The sequence below is a fragment of the Fukomys damarensis genome, unplaced genomic scaffold, assembly GCF_012274545.1.
Source record: "Fukomys damarensis isolate Sample0158 unplaced genomic scaffold, DMR_v1.0_HiC HiC_scaffold_6, whole genome shotgun sequence".
In the NCBI taxonomy this organism is placed as follows: Eukaryota; Metazoa; Chordata; class Mammalia; order Rodentia; family Bathyergidae; genus Fukomys; species Fukomys damarensis.
In genome coordinates, this window is record NW_022900918.1 from 32,379,842 (window position 1) to 32,406,412 (window position 26,571).

General features: G+C 39.1%; 1 protein-coding gene across 24 annotated transcripts in view; it reads right to left on the reverse strand.

Moving 5' to 3' along the window:
* Dock9 (dedicator of cytokinesis 9) overlaps positions 1-26,571 on the reverse strand; it is a 216,531-nt gene that overhangs the window by 49,830 nt on the left and 140,130 nt on the right. For 14 of the 24 annotated variants that reach the window (XM_010604588.3, XM_033760953.1, XM_019204602.2 and 11 more), the window contains 11 exons: positions 21,974-22,120; positions 21,687-21,770; positions 20,926-21,037; positions 17,748-17,926; positions 17,406-17,519; positions 16,392-16,509; positions 12,395-12,528; positions 10,139-10,253; positions 5,489-5,555; positions 4,023-4,070; positions 1,455-1,591 (listed from right to left, as the gene is read on the reverse strand). In XM_010604588.3, the coding sequence (XP_010602890.1) occupies positions 1,455-1,591; positions 4,023-4,070; positions 5,489-5,555; positions 10,139-10,253; positions 12,395-12,528; positions 16,392-16,509; positions 17,406-17,519; positions 17,748-17,926; positions 20,926-21,037; positions 21,687-21,770; positions 21,974-22,120 (1,255 nt within the window). Of the gene's footprint in view, positions 1-873; positions 918-1,454; positions 1,592-4,022; positions 4,071-5,488; positions 5,556-10,138; positions 10,254-12,394; positions 12,529-16,391; positions 16,510-17,405; positions 17,520-17,747; positions 17,927-20,925; positions 21,038-21,686; positions 21,771-21,973; positions 22,121-26,571 lie in introns of all 24 variants that reach the window. The other 10 variants (XM_033760955.1, XM_010604593.3, XM_010604592.3 and 7 more) reach the window with 2 other exon arrangements.

Genomic DNA, 26,571 nt, shown 5'->3' on the forward strand with positions numbered 1-26,571 from the left:
GAGAACAAAGCAGTAGTCTAATTCCCAAAAAAAAAAAAAAAAAAAAAAAAAAAAAAAAAATCAGTGTTTCGAACCAGTATTTGCTAGCGTCAATTTACTGTGTGGCAGACCAACATAATCCTCATTTAAATTAAGCCTACACTTTTTTTGGGGGGGTGTACTAGGAATCAATCTCAGGACCTTGAACTTGCCATGCAGGTGCAGTGCTGCTGAGCTATATCCCCGGCCCAAGCCTAGACTTTTGTAAAGAGAGACTATGCCCCTTACAATTATCAATGTTTGGGTGGAAATGCAGGAAACTGCTATATTCTGATCCCTCAGCTGTCATACTTTAAACTGTTATTAAAACAAAAGGTTGGGAGTATTATCTTTGCTCTTAGTCTGTATTAAGAAAGAAGTATGAAAATCACAGGGAATGAGATTTTTATGATTAGAAATGATCAGAAGATATTAATAATCATGCTTAAAGACAGTGCTTGGAATGAGAACAGGTCATTGTCTAAATAAAACAATATCTAGCTATGCCATGCTTGGAAAGGAGATGGGACAATTCAGAGAACACAACAGTAACAGAAATGAGGCTCAGCGATGGTCACATTAGTTTTTCATATGCTATACAGTTGTTATCTTTTAGGTTTTCTCCACTGAGAAATCCTTAAGCAGATGAAATACTGAAATTTCTAAAATAGCACACAATGCCATGTCCCCTCTGGTGACTGATAAAAGTAAATTAAAAATATGCTCCTAAGTTTTGGTTGAATCTTTAATGTGAAGTTAGAAAAGCCCCAAAGTTAGGAAGGCAAGATGAACAAAAAGTCTTGGTTTGCAAGTGAAGCGGCCTTGTAAGCAGACTTCAACCTGATTAAATCTTACCATTGTCTACAGAAATTCCAAGCACACTTGATATCTTTCTCACACTGAAAACACAGAAAAAGTCACTTTGTTATTGGATGTTTTTCTACACCCTCACAAATTGATTCGCGGACTTTATGTTTTCACAGTGGTGCACAGATTAATATACATTCAGAGCCGGAGTGTCAGAATGTGGACGCTTGATCAATTACATGCATAAGAACCAGAGCAGCAAAATGAATCGGTCCCAGATGCTCTTAGGAGATGCAGGGAAAAATTAGTGATAAAGTGGTTAAGGCAATGATCCAAACAAAATTCAAAATACTGAGACTGTTTAGCTATTAAACCTGCCACATTTTGTTATGGGAATGGGGCTTTTAGGAGTGGTGCCATAGTTGACCATGTTCCACATTATGTCACTCCCCAGTGCTGAGGACTCTCCTCCAGGAAAGGGAATTGTACCAGGAGCTCTTCATCCCACTTGCTTTGAGCTGGAAGAAAAATCAAGTTGGCAATGTGGTGTGGTGTGGTGTGGCAGGACTCTCCCCTCTGAGTTGGCAGAGAGATGGCTGGCTGTTACGATAGTATGTCATGGGACTTACTGTGGTTAAAAGTGACAGAGTTATCCAGGCTGCCCAGCTGCTGCAATCTGGCATGCATCATTCCTGTTCTGTTACGGGAAACAGGCAATGTCTGAGATTTTCGATCATGACCTATGGGTCCCAACCCCTCCTGGTTCCTGCAACATGAGTGAAATGGGATAGAAGCAAAAGTTAGATGTGTTACACTGCAGCGAGATGGGAGTGTTAGCTAAGCCAGGACACGGCACAGAGGAGGCAGGCCACGCACTGACTGCAGCCAAGAAGCCAGAGACAAGAACAGGTGGCAGCTCTTACAGAGTTCACAGCAAAGCACCTGACAATGAAGAGCAAATATCAGGCTCTCATTTCTAGAAAGTGAGTCCTTCTCATTTCTAGAAAGTACTTTACAGTGACTTTTAAAACAGTATCACTCCAATATGGAATTAAAGGTCAACATTCTGACAATTGTCAAAACATGGAGAACCTTTCTAGATTATCTACGTTATGAAAGAAAAAAATATAAAGATTAAAATGAACTGGGAGAACAGAGAACAAACATGCAATGCAAAGGATTACATGAGGCAGTTTAAACACCTTTATTCTTACCCAAGCAGGAAGGAGAAGAGTCACAGACTTTGTTAAACTTGTCAGCAGTCAAGTAGAGAAAACAGAAAAGTGATCTGGGTTAGCAATCAAACAGCTGACTTTCTACTGTGTACCATCACCAGAGCAGACGGAAATGACACCAGTGCTGGAATGACATCTGTCCCCCATCCCGGAGCCAACCATGCCCCTCACTGTGTTACTGTGTGTAGGAGAACAGGAACATGCATGGACGATCATGAACAGCATGCTACTGGGTGACTTCCAAGTGACAAGGAGAAGGCACAGTGTTCATACAACTGGACCACCGTGAATGGCAAACACTAACAACGTTCACATTATGGTTCTGGATCTTTGTCACATGCAGAAGAGACCATGGCAATTTTGTATAAAGCAGAGCATATCTTTCCACAGTGCATGGAACAAAGTAATACCATCTCCACTCCCATATTCCTCTGCCCATCTATTTTTAAGGCAGTCTATATTTGCAAATATATACAGGGGCTTTTGATGTTGGACAGTTTTAAAATTTTCTGAGAAAAATCCACTGAAAAAAAATAACCATTTTGTAAAACCCAATTCTAAAGCAGTTTTTCAAGACAGATATCTTCAGCTTCCTACATTCACCATTTTAAGCTCTGAGGCATTTTGTTCTACTTGGCACAATATTCTCCAAATGCCACAGTGTGATGTAAGTAACAGTACCCACAAAAAGCATGTGAAGCTTTCCCAGCACAGTACTTGTCCGTTACAAAACATTCTGCTTGCCCACCTTCATGGGACAAAGTCAGAGAGAATAAAAATGAATGTGTGAGATGTTACTGGTATAAAGGCAACCTGTATATACTTGCATTTGGTACTGAAAAACTCAAACATAAAAATTACTGTTGTGATTAAAAATAAAAGTTAAGATTAGAGAACTTTACATGCTATCACATTTCAATTAAAAATAGAAATAGAAAATTTTAATAGGAGGAAAGCAGTCTCTCTAAATTTGCTTCTTTTTAAAACTCACTCTTTTATTCCTTAAGAGAAATATATTTATGATCCCAAAAGAGAACAATGTTAATATAAAAAGCAAATCTTCACACTCGAAAAGTTCTATTAATCTGTTGTATTTCATTGTTATAAAAAAGAATTACAGATAACTGAAACAAATCTCAATTACAACTAAGCTTTAAAGTTTTTCTTTATATACACATATTTACTTATAATTAAACTGTTAAAAAACAAAAACAGAAAATATAACACTTAGAACAAGACTCTGCATGCACACTAACACAGAACAGCTCACAGCACAGACACACTGCATGGCACAGGGCAGGAAGAAGAACTTCCTAAGGACACGATGTGCTGTGAGGAAGTGCTCTCAGAGGAGCTGTCTGCCATGCTTCACCAAGGAGCTTCTAGCTCTCCTGGAACCCGGGATAGGGCAGCAGGGAGTTACAACAATCAAAGGGTCCCAGTCATGTAAGAACACAGAGAACTTACTGATTAGTCAGAGTAAGAAAAAAAGCTCCATTTTAGAGGACTATGGAAGTTCCACTAATCTGATACAGGATAAAAACATTCAGGAAAGTAGAGTGGTCGGTGAGAAATTAGTACCCTCGGAGCTGGAAGGAAGAAGAGCAAAAATAACCTTTGAAAGTAAGAACAAAAGAAATCAATGAGGAAGGAAAAGATACCTGAAGAAGAGGAAGAAAATGAGAAGAAGAAAACAGAGCGGGAGGAGAAATTGGAAGAAAGTGTGGACGTTACCAAGAGGCCACTGAAGACAGTGTTTCCAAGAGAGAAGCATGAGACGCTTGAGATAGAAGAAGAAAGTTCTCCTCGACTCTGTGGTGGCAACGAGAGGTCTGCCAACTGTCCTCACGACTGCGTAAGTGAATTCTGCTGCCACTCCCCAAAGACAACCACTCTCACACATTCAGACCCAAGAAACATGGAAAACGACACGTCATTTCAGACCATACTGCCCCACAGTACCTGGCTATGTATCGCTTCCCCATGTACTGGAACTGGTGCAAGCAGACTCTGCAGGAAAGATGAGACATTATTAGGGAATTGTGATGACAAAAATTTTTTCAATAATGCTGTTTTCTTTAAGCCTATTTACAACAACAAATTCAAACACTGAGAAAATGAGTAACCTGGGAGGGAGATCTCATGCTATGTGGCTTTCAGTACTATGGGGAGGGGGCGGACCGAAGAACAAAGACCAGACTGATGAGACTATCCATCACTAAAGGCTGGCAGATTTATCGGATATGCGGGAGACAATACTACTGTCCCAAGCTGCTATTCATTCTCATTCACGTCTACAGAAGGAGCTCTCTCTTTTGGCTCAAGTTCATGGACTGGTCCTTTACAGACATCGAGTATGTAGTTTTTGCTTTGTTTTAATGTATCCACAAAAAAAAAATTCTTAAAAAAAAATCACTCATTTAATAAAAGGCAGTTAAAACAATGAATCCTCTGGTGCTGAATTTTGATTGACCCTGTGAAAACGCCTTTATTTAACTCAGCAGAGTGAGTGGTCATGAGTCTATGAACCAAGACTACAAACCAACCTCCTGTTAGAGGGCCAGGACCACAGCCTTCCACTTCTGATTCCAAAATGCAAAGACTGAAAATGAGTTTCCACACAAGTTTACATGAAATATGACCCCCCAAAACAGACACAAAGCTGCATAGAGAAAGTGTAGAATTTCTTTCTCTGTGTTTTTACTGCAGATGCAATCATATGCTTGACTATGGAGTGCTGCATAAGACGCTGTGGGGACATTATGTGATTTATTACTCTATACATAAATTTTTAAAAAATCCAAAAAATTCTGAATTTGAAAATCATCTGGGGCTGGGGATTTAGCTAAGTGGCACAGCGCCTGCCTCACAAGCACAAGGTCCTGAGTTCAATCTCTGGTATTAAAAAAAAAAGTGAAAAATCATTTGGCTGTAGCAAATTTGGATCTGTGGATCTGTGTTTCTAAAGATAAAGAACTTAGAAGAAACCAGACACTTACACTGAAGAGATAAAATAAGATAATATGGGTACTAGATTCAACTTAGAGAACCACTGTATATTCACTTCAGTGGATACATTTTGTACTATTTTATTAGTATGACTTATCCACATAAGTAGTCACATCTGTAACACATGTATCTGCAGTAATTTAAGGCTGATCACTGTCTACTTGTTCACAAGCTCTGAAAATAGGTGCTAGGGTCAGGTCTAGAAGAGAGACCTTAAGGGATGGGAATTCAGCTCAGTGGTTCTGCTGCCTGCCTTGAAAGCAAGCCCAAGGTCCCGAATTCAATCCCCAGTACCCCCCACAAAAGTGAACTTAGTAAGAAAGGATGTAACACACACTACATTCCCGACTCAACTGCACAGTGTTCTTCACACCAAGAAAAATCAAGACGCAATGAGCAAAGACAAAACTACTACTCACTCAGATATTGTAAAAAAATCCATAAGTTCAGATGTCGAAGCCTTGTTCCAGTATGTAAACAGAGCATCTAGAATATAAACATTTACTTGGTCAGAATCACCATACTTATTATCATGGACATTGTGAAGAATGGCCTATTATTATGACAATCAGAAGAGGCCCCAGAGTTTAGGCCAATAAACACTTCTTCTGCCCATTTTATAGTTGATCAAAGGACAAACCATACTGACATGCCTATCTTGGATAAAATTCGTAACAGGTTTACTCAATTCAACAAAGCTATATTTGAGCACCTGAACTTTAATCTTATCATGTATTTTCTGGTGCAAATTATATTACAAGACTTATTTAACCTATACATAATGTACTCTTTAAGTAGACTAGAAAATTCAAAAAATACAAGTGGACATATAGGCTGTCTCATTTCATACTGCAGAATCTCTTCCCAGCAATGCATTTGTTGAAGATTTCTACACACTATACACACCGTGTTGTCTTTTAGTTTTAACTGGACAATACAGTACCTCAAACTTTTCTAAGTTGCATAATATTCCTCTCTATGGCTACATCATAATTAGAGTAACCAATACCCTACTAAAAGATATTTACTAATTTTCCTTAATCTTTTGCCACTATACTTTTTTTCCCCTTTCTTTTCCTTTCCCCTCCCCTCCTCTTTTTTCCTCTCATTTTCTGTTTTGACACTAAGGATTGAAGCCAGGACCTTATGAGCAAGCTACATCCCCAGTCTTTTAAAAAATTATTATTATCATTTTTTGAGGCAGTGTTTTGCTAAATTGCTCAGATGGGACTTGAACTTTTGATACTCCTGCCTCAGCCTCCCAGACTGCTGAGATTACTGTGTGCCACCACATGCAACCTCACATGGATTTTTGCATGCACATCAAATTACATCTTATGAGGTAATTCTTAGAAGTAAAATACTGTAACAACAGTAAGAACGCTTGTCACTTTGATATTGCACAGCAACGCTATCATTTCACAGTTAAACCTTTTTGCACTCTTATATTTTATACTGAAGTTGAAACAGAAGTGTTATTTCCCTTGGGGGAAAAAGGCCACTGAATCTTTGGGGGCTAAGATGAGTAGAGAGGGTGGCTAGAGGCTGATGGCCCATGAAGATGCATGGCCATGGACTTTTCACTCTACACTTGTCAGGAACATTGACAATGATGGATGACAGGGCTACACAGCAAGAACACACATGCCAGGCACTGTATCAGATGCTCTCCCCATTTCACAGATACCCCTCTTCCTAATCCCATTCAGAAGAGTTTCCATTTACAGATGTACTAACAAAGGCTCAGAGAAGTCAGGTCATTTTCTCATTTACGTGCCACAAGAAGCATGTCTGACTAGGGATTTACAAGTAATTCCAGTGTCCCATATTTGACCCATAGGCTAGAAATGATGTTGGGTCAAGAAGCCCCTATCTTTGGAGAGTATGAATTCAGAATCCAGGTAGACAAACTGTAGCTACTTTGAGGTTGATCATCCAGTGAATGCTGCAGTCTCTCAGGGTCCTCCTCCAGGCACCTGTGGCTACCCACGGCACACACGAAGTAGTGGTACAGCACTATCCCCGCTACGCTTAGCTCAGGACTTAGGTTACTGGCTTTGTCCTCTAGCTCTATAACACAGGAGGTATGCAAGAAGACAGAAAGGGGAGGGCCTGGTGCTCAGGAACTCACTCAATGTGGAAACAATAAAAGGAAAGAGTAGCAACAGAATAATCCAATTAATTTTGATTGCCTGGTAGGTAAATAATCTCTGGGGGCAATTTTCTCTCACCCTACATTACACACAAAAACCAACTCAAACTACATGTTTAGGTTTAAATGTGAAAATTAAATAATACATCCTTCAAATAATAGAATATTTATGACCCTGGGCAGAGGTTATTTCTAAAATGAGTCACATACATTTTATATAAAGGAGAAAAGTGATAACTTGAAGGCAACTGGGAAAAAAGGATATTCTAAAAATTGTTTTGAAGAGGTGGTTGTATTTTAAAAATGTGTATGGTGTTGGGAAAGTTAGCTATTCATATGCAGAAGACTGAATGTAGACCCCTATCTCTTACCATGTACTAAACTAAAATAAAAATGGATTGAAGAACTAAAATGTCAAAACAGAAACATTTGACCTGCTAGGAGATAAAATAGGTAAAACTCTTGAAGTCATAGGTATAGACAAGGACTTCCTGAACAGAACCCCGGTTACACAGGAAATAGTACTGAGAATCAACAAATGGGATCATATCAAATTAAAAGCCTTCTGTACAGCAAAAGAAACAACCAACAGAGTGCAAAGACAAGCTACAGAATGGGAAAAAAATTCTGTCAGCTACTCCTCAGGTAGGGGACTAGTATCTAGAAGATGCAGGATAAAGAATTTAAAAAATTAGACCCCCCCACATAAAAAACCCAATCAAAACAGGCATGTAAAATGCAGCAACATAAGTACAAAAGGCCAAAAAATACACGAAGATTTTCAACGTTGCTGGTCATTAGAGAAATGCAAATTAAAATAACACTGAGATTCTATCCTATACTAGGAAGACTGGTCAACATCAAGAAATCAACTAATAAATGCCCGTGAGGCTGTGAGAGGGGGAAAAAGAAAGCCTGTTATATTGCTGGTGGGAATATAAACTCTAAGACCACTATGCAATTCAAGAAATTAAAACTAGAAATTCCACTTGATCCAGCTATTCCCCTTCTAGGTATCTTTCTGAAAGAATTAAAGACATCATATTACACTGATACATGCATACCCATGTTTATAGCAGCACAACTCATAATACTAAATCTTGGAGGCGGCCTATACAGTATGTCCATCTACAGGTGAATGGGTAAAGAAAATATGATACTTAGACACAATGAAGTATTACTCTGCAATGAAGATAAACTAGAGTTATTTTTTGTAAAAGAGAAACACCTTGAGACAATAATGTTGAGTGAAATAAATCAGACACACAAGCTTAAATATCATGTCGTTTCTCTTATCTGAGGAACCCAAATTATAAATAAAGAGCAAAATAAAAGATAGATATTAGGAAATGGGGAGACAGATCTTTCACGAGTGGCAAAGGGATCAAGAGATGGAGGGAGCTGGGAATTTAGCTCAGTGGTGCTGCTGCCTGCCTCGCAAGCACAAGGTCCTGAGTTTGATCCCCAGTACCAAAAAACGAAACAAAACAAAGAAGAGATGGAGCGAGGTGAACAAAGACGAGGGAGAGGGGATGAAAAAAGGAATTAAGGTATGTTATGTACATGAACCAACTCTACACAAGGAACATTAACATTATGTACTGCAAATAAATGCTAATAAAAATAAAACAACAACAAACATATCCAACTTGTCAAAGGACTAAATGTAAAAGGTAACTTTCACTTGGATGCAAAAATTCTGGTATACGTGACTTTAAAAACCAGTTGTGTTCTAATTATATATCATAATATTTGAAATTCAAAGTATTTCAAAGAAAACTTTAAATCAAGGGAAGAAAAAGACTATATTGCCAGCTAAAACTCACTGCTATGAAGGAAAATCTAGAACTTGGATGTAAAGAATTTTAACTTTTATAACCCAAATATCAGTGAGTTCCCTGTGCTTTTGTATTTGTCATCATTCAAGGAAATGTTGTCTCTTCTCTATTAAATAGCTGCTTGAAGGTAACAGAAAATAAATTACCTAGTCCTTAACATTTTAAGGACAAGAAGGTCATTATTACCATCTGTGTTGTAAAGTCCAGCTGCTAATACTGTTGAAGTAGTTCAGTAAAAACAAAACACCTTACAGGTAGAAACACCTTATAGATGTTTACTACCCAAACTGACCGCCACAAGATATACACAACACAGAAGGCCTCAGGGCTCAAAAAAGGCATTTTGCTTTCAGCAGAGTTTGTTTTAATTCAGTGACCTTAAGGAAGCTCATAATATACCTTCTAATTTGTTGTAGGGAAAATATACCACATTTTTGACCAGGATAAGAATTATGATAGCAAAAGGGACGTAATTTTATGAAACTGGTTAAATCACAAAACCAGGGTTGAAACAGTCCTATCATATATGTTTATATGCTTCATTTGATACATATAAAACATTAATAGCTCTGCTCATTTTTATTTTAAAAAATACAGTCATCACTCTCATACTCAGTAACATAATCTGCTATAATATCACTATTTTCACTAGAAAATAAAATAACATACTTCCCAGTTAAAGCCAGGAATATCATACACATACTTCTAAATGCCTACATCCCTCAAAAAATGTTTTCTAATTCATGAGACTGACGAGTATAGTTATTCAAGTTCTCAGTAAGTTTATTTGGGCAAACAAAATTTGAAAAAATCAAAAGCCTCTTCATTTATCTGCTTGTATCTTTTAGTTATGCTGGAAGGTCCAAGTTTAATAAAAATTTAGAAAATAGTACCATTCACATTTTAGAGTTCATTTTCTAGAGTAAAATAATTAACAAAGCTATTTTTCCATAGTAAGTCTTTTATTTCTACATTTTCAAATAAAATTGTCTTATATCCTTATATTTTTCAAGCAATTACAATTAAAAAAAATTAAACACTGAAACAAAGAAAAACAGAAATCTTCATTTTTTACCTACCATCAGACATGCTTTTTAAGATGTAGAGGAAACACATCAGCAGGCTCTTAATCTCAGACTGGTCAAGTTTGTCACAGCGAACCACAGCATTTCCCAAAGTGCTACTTTGTTGGTGCTAAAAATGAAATACAAGTAATTTTTCTGCTTCATTACAGGCGAGAAAATTCCTTTCACCTTTCTCCCTTGGAAGAGAAAGAGTCTTAGACTTAAACTGGCAAGTACAAGTAAACTATAGGCATAACACAACAGGCACACCTTCACCCTCATATATACACAAATGCTGCTATTTAAAGAGCTCTGGCTTGTCCCCTTTGCACATTTTCCTAAGGGACAAGCCAGAAGGCACAAACCTTTCACACTGGATAACCACATTTTCAGTTATGCCACATAAAACTTCATGCAAAAACGCATGTGTGCAAGGATCACACAGAGAAGTGAGGATGCAGAAGACACAGCTCAGCGGCCCAACTCCTCAGGAGAACAGCTGTGGCTGCAACAGCAAGGGAAGCCTGAGGGGCTGCTGTGTACCAGCCACACAAGCCCAGAGCGAGACCCTGCCATTCAAGGACACTGTGGGGCATGTCATGGGCATTGCAGGGGAGTACACCTGGCAGGTACCCAAAAGGACCAACAGGAGTACCTCAGCACAGCACTGCTAAAGACCCCAAACTGATGAGGTTATTCCATCATCAGCTTAGCTCAACACTGCAAACATCAGAAAGCTCAGGTCAGAGGGGCAGTTTTACCACTATACAGCAGGTTCACGGTAAGAAAAAAAAGAACGTGAATCTCAACTCTTAATTAAATACACAGGAGATTTAAACATCTTCCAAGTTATATTTCCAGTGGAAATCAGAAACATTTTTTGTCAAATACCAAAGCAAAAATATCAATAAAAGATTATGTTTCACTGAAGGTGTGGGTGGCCAAATGAATGTATCTACATAATAAACAGGGTTAATTAATTAGATATGTGAACATTTTTATTTAAGGAAGAAATGCAATTTAGTGGCAAAACTGGTACGGATGCATCATGTCGCCCACTCGTTTAATCAGGGCCATGAGAAGTCAGTACTTCTTGCGGTGGGAGGGAGGGTGGAGCATGCAGCAGCGGCTCTTCTGGCAAAGGTGGAATCGAGAGAAGGGAAAAGTCCACAGTGACCCGGTTTTTCCTGGCTGACTGGCAGCTCTCCTCCTCCTCTCCAGCACTGTGTATGACAAAAGCGGAGTGCCTTCGGAGCAGCTTTTCCCTCTACACAGGAAGGCATGTCGGGGTCAAGGGAGAATTTCAGCATGTCATGACACAAGCTCAGACTGAGACGCTTGCAACCTGACACGCTGCATTTAAAGACAGTCATGTCAATGCCAAACATGGATTGTGTGACAGGATTACAAACTAGGATGTTTTCTGGACATGTTGTCAGAACTAGGAACACATCCCTACCTGTCCATTGGTAGAGGTGCTTTCCTATCCCTTCAAATAACATGGAAAACAGTGCCCAAGGTCTTTCTATTCAATCTATTATGGTTCCACGTTTAAATGCAAGCTTTAGGTTTTGCCACCAAATTCCAAAGAGTCTGAGCCTTCAGTAATTTTAAGAAAAAAGGTTAAGTATGGGAGGAAGTATAGTGGGCCCAGTGTGGACAAAGTGATTTCAAGTTATGTCTCATCCCTGAATTACTGATATGATCAATTAATCTTTTCTGGAGCTCGCTTTGGACCTAAGCCCTGTGCATAAATACTGTGCTACAAATGGTCTCCTCCAACACACTGTGGACATCTAAATAGAGAGCATTTTGATTCCCTCAGTGCTAAGCTGCCAGAATCATTCACTCAAGGCACTGCATTGCAAATGATGCCCTGATCTGAGATCCTAGAAACAGGAAACCATGTGTTTCAAGGGGCTGGGGGTGAAGTTCAGTGGAAAACACTTCCCTACCACGTGTAAGGCCCTGGGTTTGATCCCTAGCAACACGCGCGCGTGTGCGCACACACGCGCGGGCACACACACACGCGCGCGCACACACACAATAAATAAATAAATAAATAAATAAAAGTAAAAGTAAATTTTAAAAAGGGAAGAACTTCAGGAGACAGGCCTCCAACCTTAGAGAAAGCTCTGATTATGTACCCCAAGTTGTTGTGGTTTGTTTGTTTGTTTTTTTTTTAACATTTAACAAACCCTAGAATAATGAAGCATGTTTACTGTGCTAAATCCATTAGTTATACAAAACACTTACATGATGTGAAATTACCTTATCTAGGGAATTGCTCTTCTCACTATTTCTTTCTGGAAGGCTGTTACCCGAATCTGTGCTTATAAGAGACCCTCTTGAGTCAGCACTTCTCACACTGTTGATGTTTGGAGTTGAAGTTGTATATGGAGAAGCTAAACAGAAATTAAGGCAAGATCAGAGTTTGTTTTTTGTTTTTTGGTTTTTTTTGGTACTGGGATTGAACTCGGGTCCTTTCACTTGCAAGGCAGGCTACTGAACCACTGAGCTAAATCCCCGGCCCTAGATCAGAGTTTTTGTAAGACAGAACAAAATAAAGATAAGTACTAATAATTTTAAGGTAAATTACTTTTATGGCACTTTTTGTTGTTGTTGTTAGGAAGTTGGCTCAGGAGTTGTACTCAATTACTTAGTCTTTAGAAACCACGTCATCATATAGTACAAGATTAAAAGACAAACAAACAAACAAAAAACCAAACTTCAATCTGAGACATTTAAGCACAAATGTCAAGTCATTTGTAAACTACTTTTGGTTGCTCAGACTACAGGGGCATACACTGTTTTAGAATGGGATGGGATGAAGATAAAAAGTTATAAGGTAAGCCCACATACAACTATTCAATAAAAAATTAAACCATATAACAAACCCACGATATATAAACTATAGAGAGGTGCACAAGCAAACTCTGCGGTGTCATCAAGGAAAGAAAATGTTACTTGACACTGGCCTGAAATTGCAGCTTAAATATTGGATCTTATGTTCCTTTTGATGATTTTGTATCTTTGTACAGCTGGGTATAAAAAGCAAGCACTGTGTATATAGGGTATAAAAAAATCACTGTGGAACAGAAAGTGAGAACGGTGGCAGACCAATCTGATTCTAAAGCATGAAGGGCCACAAGTTTCTGTTTGGCACACACAACCTTTTGGTAATAGTTGTCATTATTAAAAATGATATAAAATATATTTTTAAATTTATGTGTATTTTAAATGCATACTAAATTTTAAAAATATAAATATGTATTAAGTTATTTGGTTTTAAGTTTCTAGTAAACAGAAGTGTTAACAGGTAAGTTTTAATAAACAGAACTATTAGTTTTGGCTTGGGGATACAATGAAAAATTACCATGACAGTAAGGTTCACTCTCACTGTCTGTGAGTTGAAAATCTGTCACAAAGTTATGAATAGAAAGGAAATCTAATTTGGAAATAAACTTTGTGAAGTCCCTGAAAAAACAGCATTTGAAATCAGCCTCTTCCTTGGCACTAAGGAATTTTTTGTTTTTGCTTGCTAGCCTCAAACTCATGGTGTTTCTCTGGCCTCGGTCCCCCCAAGTGCTGGGATTACAGGCATGCACCACCACACCTGGCTCTAAGGAATTTTTTTAAGGTACTAGATTGACTTCCTGTTTAGATGAGTTAAATTACATAATTAAAAGTGACTCAATGGACTTGTACATTGTAGCACTGAACCAAAATGCCTACTTCCAGCAGAAAGGCCTGGCTGGGTTTGCAGCTGGCATGAGGAGTCTGTTGGCAGTGGGCTTGGCAGCTATTAATCACAGCCTCCTAGACTGGCACCCACAGCAGGCCAGACACTTTTAGACCTCAGTAGGCAAATCAGCCGGCCTGGACTAAGATACCTCTAAGTTAACAAAACAAACGTAACCAGCTCCTGAGTCACACCAAAGATATTTTTTGTCATACTTTCAAATGGCATTAAGAAGTCCTTTCTCAGACCAACATCAAGACTATCTTTAACCTCAGACCTATAACATAAAGGTTGTAAATCCTTCCTGTTCCCAAACAGCATTCAGATTTATTCACCATTTTCTCTAAGATAATTCAGTGTATTATGACCAAGAAAAGAAGAGCAGGAGGAATTTGAAAATATTTTGTAAGTGAAGGCTAGAACAGGATGCATTTCTAAACCATATGATGGATTGTCATAGAAGTAGGTGAAACCCTATGAAAGAACCAAGACCCTTCTTCTAGATGAAGGGTAAAGAAACATACAATATGATCAAGTTATAATTCTCCTAATATAATTGTATTCACAGTTGAGATACATGAGTTTCCATAGCATAGTGGTTATCACGTTTGCCTCGCACAGCTGAGAAAAAATACAGAAGTCAGGAGAAAGAGCTGTTGAATAAAGTCAAATTAGACCCTAAAGTCTCAGATTTTTAGGTTTGATCCTAAAACAAGAGTCCTAATTTAAGACAAGCAGATGCAAATGCAAGGAATCAGAAATAACATAGTTTATTCCTGTGGCGGGGGGAAGAAAGAGAGAATTTAATGTCCTGATGCAGGGTCTGACTTTTAAAGATGTTAAACAATAAGTAAGTAAAATGTAAAGTTTAGTTCATCCCTCTCTCCTTCATACGCAATAGTCCAATGTACCTGGTACACAAAAAAAGGAATGTTTGATTCCACAGAGTAGTCACAGAAACCAGATATTAAAATTTTTGACAAGCTCTTAGGCTTGTGGATTTATCTAAGTGGCTACTGAGAGGTATCAGAAAGCATGAAAATCTTCAATTTTTTTTTTTGCAAGGCAGGCGGTGGAACCACTGAGCTAAATCCCCAGCCCAAAACTAACCGAACCAGGTTTGTTACAATGGCAGTCAGTGAGTATTTACCAAGCAAGCACTGTACACACTACATTAGCTCTTCATCTCTGACAATGGCTCTGTTTTGGAGATGTGGACATGGAGGGTGCGGAGGGTGGATGCCCTGCCATTACCATGGCAGTGGTGGACAGACCCAAGGCCACCTCTGTCTCACCTAAGCTAGTGGCACGAACTGCTGCAGATCAGTTACCTCCCCACTCCCAGGGCAGCAGTTTGACATGCAGACAGAGCCGGACAGAAACAGAATGCAGGCTCCAAAAATGGGCAAATGGAAACTTGCAAGAGCACCCAATATTGCTACATATTTACTGTATGCCGGTCTCTGCTATAAGCATTTGAATGGATAACTTTTACAATGCTAAATGAGGGAAGTAGAACTATGCAAATTATACATAAATATAAAGTAATTGTTAGTGGTAGTACAGGATAAATTTGGGCATTCATATGGGCTTTCTTATTTTACATTTTATTTTCCCTGCTTCATTACTTACTATGTAAAATGGCAATTTAATAGCAACACAAAACTAAGAGCATGCTGTCAAAGTGGACAATTAATTAGAATAAAAGAGTGAACTTTTTTTCTGCCCCAAGTTTGTGGTTATTAATGGTTAATTAACCACTAGCCATAGTAGGATGCTTCATTTATTCAAAGTGTGGTAAAGAGAGGGAGGAAATACAGACAGAAGACTATCAACAGCTATGTTAATTCTTTGAGAAAAAGATACAGTATCATTATCTTTATGAAGCTGCAGCTCCATTAGTCAGAATATTAATAGTTACATTTTCTCAGGGAAAAATAATTCTATTTGAATCTTAGTTTGCACCATCTGTTTCCTCCTCCACGGGGGCTGCTCTTCCACTGTTTCATATAGGAAAAAAAATCAATTTTTGAAAACCGATTTTAGGATTGAGTCCTAGCCACAAACTTGTTTCCTTCAGGAACTACTCTGTCACACCTTATCTAAACCATCACTATTACAAGTAAATCTTGCCCCCAACACCTGCAAAGATCTTCATTTTCTAAAAATATAAACAATCCAATTAAGATTTAAGAGTCTCATGCTGTACCAACTAAGCTAGCCCAGCACTTCCAATTAAGATTTAAAATGTCAAATCAACTTAATAAGCATTTAATAAAAAGCAAACAGCCTAGGTAAGTGATTAAATGCACTACGTTCAGGAATCATAAGAATTTTGGGAATTTTTATTACAGTTATTATGTTTAAGGAATTTTTGTCATGAAACATCGCCACCAGAAAGAATATGCAAGGCAGAAACTCATACACCCAAAGTCCTAATCCCCAGCTGTGACACATTAACAACCTTCATATTACAGGCACTGTGTACAAGCCTGGAGAGAAGGCTGTAAGAGCATGGAGCATTACCAATGCCAGAGATGGCGCCTAAGAGGTCTTTGTGCAGGCTGTGGTCCAGAGTGTTTCCCTTCTGTGGTGTCACAAGTGTGTTCCCAGCTGGCAGAGCAAGGGGTTCATCCTTCACAGTCTGTCAAAGAAGAGAGAAGAAACAATCAAAGACAACTGAAGGAAATTCACCAACTGTTCTTGGAGTGTGAGGAAACGTAGGGATGAGATAGAACAGCCTGACAGCTCAGTGTGCCTGTGTAGGAGAAGCAGCCATGTGGCATGGATGAAGGAAGAGATGCAAAGACATAAGAGAAGAGGTGAACAGAGAAAGGGCAGGGGACATTCAGGTGGTGGGGAGGCATAAGAAGTCTTGTTCCCTGAAGTCATTCTTTCTCTTCTCCTAGCAGTTCTAGCACCTTTCCCAAGCTCTCATACCCAATCTTTACACTGTTTCAGAACTTGCCTCCTGCAGAAAATAAGTGCTCTTTCTAAGTGGAGCACTGGTTTTTCCCTCCCAAAGGAGCCACAGGAAGTAACAGCAGAAGCAATGACTCTTTCTGGATCCTTGGACCTTGACACGAACTCGTTCAGTGGAGAAACTATATTAATTTTAAAGTTATATCAAAAAGAGGGATTTTACTTTGATAAAAGCCAAAGAAACATCTTACATTCATTTTTGTCAGGAATGAAACAGAACAGGAAGATTGCATTCCATCCTATTTATTCTGCTTAGAAAGAGTTAAGAGAACATGCAAGAGGAGGTTGACTATTTATCAGGTGAGATCAATGAGCTGCCTTTAGGACAGAACACTAGGCGAAGACAAAAGCAGAAGACATTCAGCCAGAGGCCAGACAACGCTAAGGACTGCTAGCAACCACCAGAAGCTGAGAGAGAAGCACGGGGCAGATTCTTTCCTACCGACTCTGAGGACATCTTGACATGGACTTCGGCTTTTCAATCATGAGAAAATAAATTTCTGCTATTCTATGGCAGACAGTAAAACAAGCCGTGCCCATGTAACCATGTTTACGTACACTGCCAGGGTTCACGGGGAAAGGTGACACATCCCTCACATTGATCCGCTGGACATTTTCAATAAGCAGCCCGAACAGAGGCAGGTAGAGAGTGGCTATCCTTGCCTGATGACTCTGAAACAAAGATACACACAGTAAGTTTTTCCACAGCTCTGAGATGTGAATGATGACCTAAGTTGGCATCAGTTACCTGTTTTATTTGGATCCTTCCTGTAAAAAGAGATACTTGATTTTATTCCAAAAGCAAAGTCTTAGGGCTGTTACCATGAATTTTCTAATTGGTGATTCATTATCACTTAAAATAGGGAACACTTTTCAATGTGTATCCAGGGGACTACTCACCCTAGATGCGTATCTGTCATCAAAAGAATGCTTTATCAGCAGGTTCTTGAGCACACTGATGGCAATCACACGGACCTCCCGGAATTCTTGGAGGGCAGTGCCCACTTCTCTCAGTAACAGGCCCACCAAGAAGTGGTTTCTGCAGAACTCATCCGTTAATGAGTAGTCAAGCTGGAGATCTGAAACGAGGGTAGAAACTATTTTAGTCCGGGAGGACCCAATAATTTCTGAATAAAATAAAAACTTAGCCAATCCTCTGTATTCAGACCACCCTGTGTACATCAACACATGATTAGACTGTGCTTCAAACAGGAAAGGACTAACCCTAAAATACTGTTCTAATTTTTAACACATCAAATTCCTATGTAAAAATCAAACTTAAATATGAAGAATTATACTAGATTTTTATTTTGGAACATATGGACTTCTACACAACTGTATTAGTGAACAGTTTTCACACTAATTTTTAGAATGTAAAACAGAACATGTTCTATTACAAATATAGTTTTTTGTAATTGATAAAGTTAAAACATAGTCACTGTACTAATATAGACATAAATATGTAAATACATATATGTAATAATTAAACATTAATTAAATATATGTATTAATTACAATGTTATTTACATCTTGAGTTCAGTTATCTCCTTTCTCGTCATCAACACCCAGAGTCCCCATGAAACCCAACATGTTTAAAATAAGCAAATTTGCACAAAAACTATCTATTCTGCTATCACTGAATGAAGAATTTATTTTGGTCTAAAATATTCTCTTACTACTTCTGGACCTCTAAAAGCAAAAAAATGTAATAATAATATAAACTAAAACTGAAGTGGATAAAGCACCAAACTAGTAACTGAGCAGCAAGCTGAATGGCAAACTGAAAGCCCTTCTGGAAAAGACAGATACAAACATGAGCTCTAGTGAGGGAGGGTAAATAACAGCAGCTAACAGCTCTCTAATGCTGCAGTATACTAGGATTTGAGTTGGTATACAGACTCCATTATTAATCGAAATTCCACAGATCTTTCTTCTTGGACTTTAACCCTATGCTGGGTAGTTATATCCAAATCTAACTGAAATACTAACCCAGTCCTATGAAACCCTTCAGTAGAAGGGGAAGGGTATTAATTTTTCCAGAATAATCACATTCACTTTTCATGATTATTAAACTCATTTTATCCAAACTATAGTTCACAGCTTAAATTCATACAGATCTCTTGGGAGGAAACTATTTATAGCTTAACTATGCATGTGCTTAAAGACATGTGCAGATGACATACACAGGTACACCTGTGTGTGCATAAAAAAGATTTATTTCTATCAGTATGGCAAGGCCCATTATCCATATATGGCCCACGCCCACATGCTTAGGGCAGCCTTCCTTGCTACCAAAAGCCCTGAAGTCCACTGAGAGCTTGAGCAACTCTGCAGGCCACATGAAGGATTTCCATTTCACTCAGTTCTGCATGACCAACAATTTGGCCCAGACCACTCAGGGGGCAAGATGGGCATTAGCATGTTTCCTGCCCAACCTTTGGCACAAAGAGTTTTTCTCAGCACCCAACAGGGGAAAGGATCGAAGACTTCAGTGTCCAAGTCCAGGTGACTGTGAGGTGGGAGAGGATACAACAAGATTTGGTGCAGGTGATGGGAGAAGACAAGGAGCTCCTGGCAACTGCACAGGTGGTAAGTACCAAGTGATTTCTGGAGAGGAAGACGAAGATTCCCCAGAGAGAGGCTATGTGAAATTGAGGGGTATCAAGGTGGGCACGGTATATTTGAAAAGCTGCGAGTAAGCAGGTATGCCCAAAATGTGGGGAGCACTGGGGCATGAGATCAGAGAAGTGGGCCAGGGTTAGACTGTGCTGAATGCCTGGCTGTCCCCTCAGCCAAGGAAGCTTTCTCCTAGACTTGTGAGGGCTTGGCTCAACTTCTTTATTCCGCAATTGGTATCTGGCCACCCTATCAAGCATCATGGCTTTTTCCATCTTCCTTTCCAAACTTTTTTTTTTCTCTTTAGTATTTATCTAGTCTCTAAAATTCTGAGTATTTTATTATAAAAAAATGGCCAAAGGTTTTCTTCCGTTATCCACAGCTATATCCCAAAGCCAAATGTACCTGGTGCTGGGTAAGTATTTTCTGAATATCAACCGTAGGGCCACTATCCTCCACCTGTTCCTTGTAAGATTGTGCAAGTGTGTTTGAAGGGAAAATATGTGTCCCTGAATGTCTGTTTCTCTCTGAATTTCAGAGATATCACTAACAGTTTGTTGACATCCTTCCACTTTCCCTCCTTTAGCACAAGGAAATGTGAGCATATATAAAGCACTAAACTTGATGAATATAACCTGACAGACCAAACTAAATTTTTCAACTTGATTTACTCAGTGAAGACAAAGTAACCTCTCTGAGCTCTTCTTGCTTCCAAATTACAGAGGACATAGAATAGTTAATAAAGACTCAACATGCAAATGCACAAAGCATGTGAAAAAGCCATGTAGCTGGTGATTTGGGCTGGGGGTATCACTGTGGAGGAGGGCTATGGAAGTGGGGGAACACATTTGGGGGAGGAAGTAGGCCTATCTTTGTTCTACTTCTTCAAGAAACATCCCAGAGGACCTAGTGACCTCAGGAGCAAGATGGCTTTGGGATGTTACAGCAATGTCTTAGCCATAACGGAAACAAATTTGCCAGTTAATCAGGAGTTTAAGAATTGATAGAAGTACACAGGAAATCCTAAATGAATGGCTATGTAAGCACTTCAGCAATCACTTGCATTCTCGCTTTTAAAGGAGGAAAATGCAAGGAAGCAAGTATCACATCCCATACCTACCTACAGGAGTGTCATTTGACTCCACAGTTGGTGAAAGAAAAGCTAATTCATAAGGAAAAGGAAAAGTGAAACAAATAAAAATAAACTAAGGTAAAATGGATTTGTATTGCTTAAAGAATTTTTTAAATGAAGAGAGAGTCACAACTGGCATGATCTATAGTCTGCTAAAAAGTAAGTTTCCATATATATTTTATCAATACTTTTTGAAATGGAAATTTAACAGAAAAAAGTTAATTCACTGACGAAAAAAATCAAGAAATTCTAGTATCATATTTGAATGGATTCTCATTAAAATGAATGGTTCTCTTTGTGCAAAGATTAATGCATACAAAGATAAATTACCTTGATATCTTTGAATCCTGCCTTTTCCAAATGGCATTGGTAAGTTCAAAGGAATATAATGTTCATGGCTGCACACCACCCGGAGAAATTCAAATTTGTATTCAAAGAGGGTCTGTAGGAAAAAGTGTTTAGTTATAAATTAAATACCTCAATGGCTATGAAAAATTGGCCTCTTTATCGAGGTTTCAGCTCCTCGACCCTTTGGGAACTGCATCCTGTATTCCAATTTACAGATTTTAAAATGGCTATAGGGATTTATCTGAAAACAGAGGACACATTTCATTAAACAGTGTCCTCAGCTGACTTATAAGGCATTTCTTACTTATACACTTATTTCCATAAAGTATTTCAGTAGCTTGTAATTATACAGACTCAACGCAATAATAAAAAACTAGCAAGGCAGAACTTTAAAAACATAAAAACAAGAGAGGCAGATAATTCCACCAGAGAAAGGCTACATGGTTAGCTCTCTTATTTTGTGAAGTAAGCTGTAACTTTCAACATATGTACTTTAAGTTTTACAGCTGAGAAGTTATTTTGAGTGCCTGACAGAAAACCAACTGGAATGTTTATTTCTCATTCTAGTTGACTATCCCTAATATCTCACATGTATCAGTGCAAGAAAATGCCAGTATTTCCAAGAGAGAAGTGAGCTGTCCCATTGAAACTGAAACAAAATTCCAAAAAGAGTGGATAAGAATAGGTAGATTTCCACATGGGAGTCAGCAAGACACAAGAACAGGACACAAGAGCCACGTTACCTTGGGGTCTCCAGGAGCAAAGCAGCTGATGTAGTTGTTGATCTGTTTAAAGACGAAGCCCCTGTCCATGAAGGTGAAGCACCTCTGTGGAGCAAGACAACCCACAAAGGTCAGCCATTCAGGCCCACACTTTTTGGAAACTAGAGTTTTAAAGAGCACTCAATGCCAGTAAGTTTATCCTTCAGCATAAAAATAGGCCACCAATGCTGGCAGAGCACCTGCTCTAGTCACTCTGCAAGGTAGCTACTTAAAGAGTCCATCTTAGTCACATCTGAGGAAGACCCCACCTTGATGAAGACAGCGAGGCTATGGTTTGCATTCTTAGATGCCTCAGGGTTATCTCGAAATTTCTGAGTGATGTGTGGCATCAGCATATTCACAACAGTTTCCACTGCATGATGATAGGAGGCAGGAAATCTCTGGTTCCGCAATAACTAAAAGAAATTCAAAGCAAAGTTATTTTATTACAGTTGGGATTCTTTGGGATTAATATAAGTCATCCCTGAACTCATTTTTAAAAACCAAGAGTTCTAATCTTATTTGTCTGAAATTAGGTAAAATGAATCACCCTTCTCAAAGTACTAGTTATACAAGTGATCAAATAATTTGAATAAGTGCTACAGATCCACTTTGATAGAATAAAGATCTCTTTGGACGTTGCAAAAATGTGGTGCTTCAGTTTCTATTCCCAGAGATTCTGAACCAAGAGCTTGGCAGGAAAGCAGCAAGAAGGGGCAGGAACCTGCATTTTTACCTAACATCTCTGACGATTCTGAAGCCTGTACCTTGCAGAGACCATTTTAGAGAGCATTGGCCCAGGCTTAAGTGCCAGGTATTCAAAGTATAACCACAGAAACTGAAGACTGCCATGACCTGTTTAAAATGTTTGGCAGCAGCCTGCTTCAAACTAATTTTACACAATGATCTTCCCTCCATCATGAAACTTCCCCTATTCAGCAATTATCTGTAATTTATCACTGTACATCTTCTACATGTCAGGCAATGGACTACATATTTTTATATACTTTTCTGTTCAATTCTTCTAAGATCCCTGAGTTCAGTCTCATTTTATAGAGAAGAGAAGCTAGGAAATGTATATCCTCAGTCACATAACTAAAACAAGTCAGGCTCAAGTCAGATATGAGTCTAAAGCTTCTGCTCTTTCTGCTACATGAGGCTGTACTGCCTCCTCTTGGGCTCCACACATGGAAATTGTGGAGAGCCCAAGGGTGCAGAACTAAGTGCACCATTACATCAATCCATTCATTCATGCACGTCATTCCAACTGCCACAGAGGGGAGTGCTGTCATCCCCATTCTACAGATGACAAAACTGAGGGTTAGAGTTCAGTAAAGAGTACAAGTTGATCTTTAACAGCCTTCTTTTTCTGCTCCCTTTTGGTAACTGAACCTCTGGGTCATTCAAGAACACATGGCAGCCAAGTTTGACTGTATTTCCCAATCTAACTTGAAGTTAAATATTGGCCACGTGAGCGAGTTCTTATCGAAGGTCTGCAAGAAATAACAGGTGCCTTGTCTAGGCCATGCCTCTAAAGGAGCTGCTTATTTTCTACACTCTTTCCCATTCTGGACTATGTCCTAGTGGTGAGCCAGCTTCTCTACCATAAGGACAGGTAACACCATAGGCTGGATAATTGGGTAGAAGGAGGTTGAGTCCCTGAATGACCTTGAGGAACAAGCTGCCCCTTCTCTCCAAACCGCCTACCAGCTCATAATTCTTCAGAATATAGCAGCTCATAATTCTTTACAATATAGAAGTGAAGCTTCTGTCTTATTTAAGCCACTATTATTTTGGATTGTTTCAGAACTGTCAGAACAGCATCACAATGAATAGGCAGTATTTTACAAAATCTGAATTGGGACCTAGATATTACTGGCATGACAGCATGCATTAGTTTATGCATTAAATACTAGCATCTACTATGAAACATTAGCTTTATAATAATTTTAATTTTCAAATAAACAGCAAGGAAATTTTTGTAAACTTACATATAGATTCAAGAATCCAGCAATGTAGGATCAAGTTACAAGTGTATGAAGCTTAACTACTTTTAAAAACAGAACAGCTAGTTTTGAAATTTCACAGGGATTATGTCCTGTATATGGGCAATCACTCTCTGTCCTGAGGGGTTAGCATTAATAGATGATCAGCCCCCAGGACCTCTGGAAAGGCCCACTGACCATCAGAGATGACTGCCACATACCCCAACTGGCAAATTCTGTAAAAGCAGTGTCCCAAGAAATGCTTATGTCCTTCAGACTGAGGCTAAATCAATGGTTACTAAAACTGAAAAGTAGATGAAGAATTCTATCATGCATGGATTGAGCAACCACCAGGAAACCTGCTAGTCAATATTATTATCACCAAAAATGGAACAACCAGACATACAGGGCTCTTGACACCATGCAGTAACCACCAGCTATGAAGTATATCCTCGCTAGAAAGAAATCAAACCTAAATCAAACCAAGCCTCTAGATGTAACTACATGTTTAAAAGAAATTCAGGGAAAGTAGAATCATGTTATATACACTATGGGGTTATTCAGCCAAATCTAGACTGTGGGAAATTCTGTTGGACAAATGACTCACTCTCTTCAACAAATACTACATTGCAATAAAACAAACAAACAAATGAAGAGCAAACATTCTGAGAATAATTTAAGAAAAAAAGCTGAGAAACATAAACTAAATGCAGTATGCAGACTTTATTTAGATCCTGACTCAGCCAAACCAACTGTAAAATGACATTTTTGAAACATGTGCAGAAAAATTAATATAGATTGTGTTACATGACAACAAAGAAATATCACCAATTTTGTTTGATAGAAGGATATAGTAGCTCTTTCTTTTTTAAAGGTTTATTTGTTAGAGATGATACACTAAGGTTTTGATAGATAAAAATGATAAAATTTGGGGGACTTGCTTTTAAAATATAAACAAAAAAGTGTGACGGTGGCTATATAAAGCAAGAGTGATAGAATGTTCAGAAATTGTTGAAACTAAAATAATGATGTGAGATTACACTATTCCCTTGATTTGTGTATTAGAAAATCTCTATAATAAATTTTTATGTTTTAAGACATGCTAGAGAATAATAGATATTTATATTTCAACTCATCATTAATGCTGTTTAGTGAGTTAGAACTGCTAATTTGGGGCCTTTGAAGGCTAAAGTAGAACTCTCCCAGCAGCGACAAATACTAATTTGGCAATAAAATGAACTAAAGCCTTTTAATGAGGAAAGATATACACCTAAAGGTAATAAAGATTTAGGTAATTAGTTGCTTTTATGGAGATTACTACAAGCTGAAATGGAAGGAAAAAAACCTAGAATAATGGGCTTGTGCCAGAGTGGTGAGTATATAAGAGTAGCTCAGAGGACAGGACTCAGACACAGAGACTTCACCGCCAAACAAACCTCACTCCTGAACATGGCCTGTCGTAAGTTCTCTCGCCAACACTGCTCTAGCATCATCCCCTCTGGCCCGGGCAACACCATGTACTTCAACAACGAAAGCAGTGGGAGTAGCATCTGCCTGCCCCGCACCTGTCCACGCAGGACCAGCCTCCTTCAGTCCACCTGCCATATGTCCCGCCCAGCACTGCACTGTAAGCCAGACACCTCCAGACCTTCCTGCTGGCTGCTCAACTCCAGCCGCTTGGCTCCTCGACAGAGCGGGATCTTCCTGAAGACCCACACCCAGCCTGGCTGCAGAGGTCGCTGTGGGCGCTGCTGCTAAAGACCGGCTTTGCCCAGCACCCTGTCTGTCATTTGTGCTCCTGACATGCTGCTGCCTAAATCTCAGCTTCTCCTGTGAGGGCTCTGGAGCAGTCCTCAAATGTTTACATTTGTGTTCCTTACTGTATTCTTGTACTTTTTGGTGAGTTTAGAGGCCTCTTTTCTATGGTTTATTTCACTGTTCTCTGAGATATAATAAATAAGACTTTTCATGAACAAACTTGATTTTTTTCTGGCTGTGAACAACAGAAGCAATGGGGCTGAGAAGAAATTTGCCAAACATGTGTACCAGCATTCAGAAGTTACTTTCCTCATCAGAATCCCTCTTTACAACCCTCTTCGTTCATTTACTTCTATAACTTTTCTTTCTCTTACCTCCTCAAAACTTTCTTTTTTGGGGGTGGAGGGGTGTACCAAGGAATTGAACTCAGGGCCTCACACTTGCCAGGCAGGCACTGCACCACCGAGCTACATCCCTGGCCCTCCTCAAAATTTTCATTCATAAAAATCAGTCTCTCTAGACTCTCTACCTCAGGTTTCTAACTGGAGGACACATAATGGAGGAGACCCCTCCACTGTGCTCTAAAATCTGGCTGCGTTTGCACCACGGCTACCCAAGCCTTGCATGGGCTGTTCCCAGCCAGTGACTGAAGGTGGCAGGGATGCTAAGGCAGGCTTCTTCTGCAGGACAAGACTCTGGTGACTTGACTCTTGTCTTGGGGACTCTCCAGTGTCCTTGCCTACTTCTTTTAGAACTGCAATGCAATCTAAGATGCTTCCTTCCCCCTTTTCCCATAAACTTGGAAAATACCTGCCCTGTAGTTTGATGGCTTTCCCACCATTTCCTAGGCTATTTCTCATTTTCCCTCATATGCCTTACATTCCAATAAATCTTCTGCGTGTCTAATTTGATCTGGTAACCTAGACTAACAAAACACAATCATTTTTCAAAGAAAAGCTTAGACTTATGGTTTCAGCATTCTTATGCTCACAAATTTGTTTCTCTAGTTCTATTCTTTTCCTCGCCCAAGCCTGAGCCTCCCACCTGCCAGCTGAAGTTTGGTTCTGTCACTGTCCTCTGTACCAGCTACTACTGGGTGCCTCCAATATTTGTCCCCACTTCTC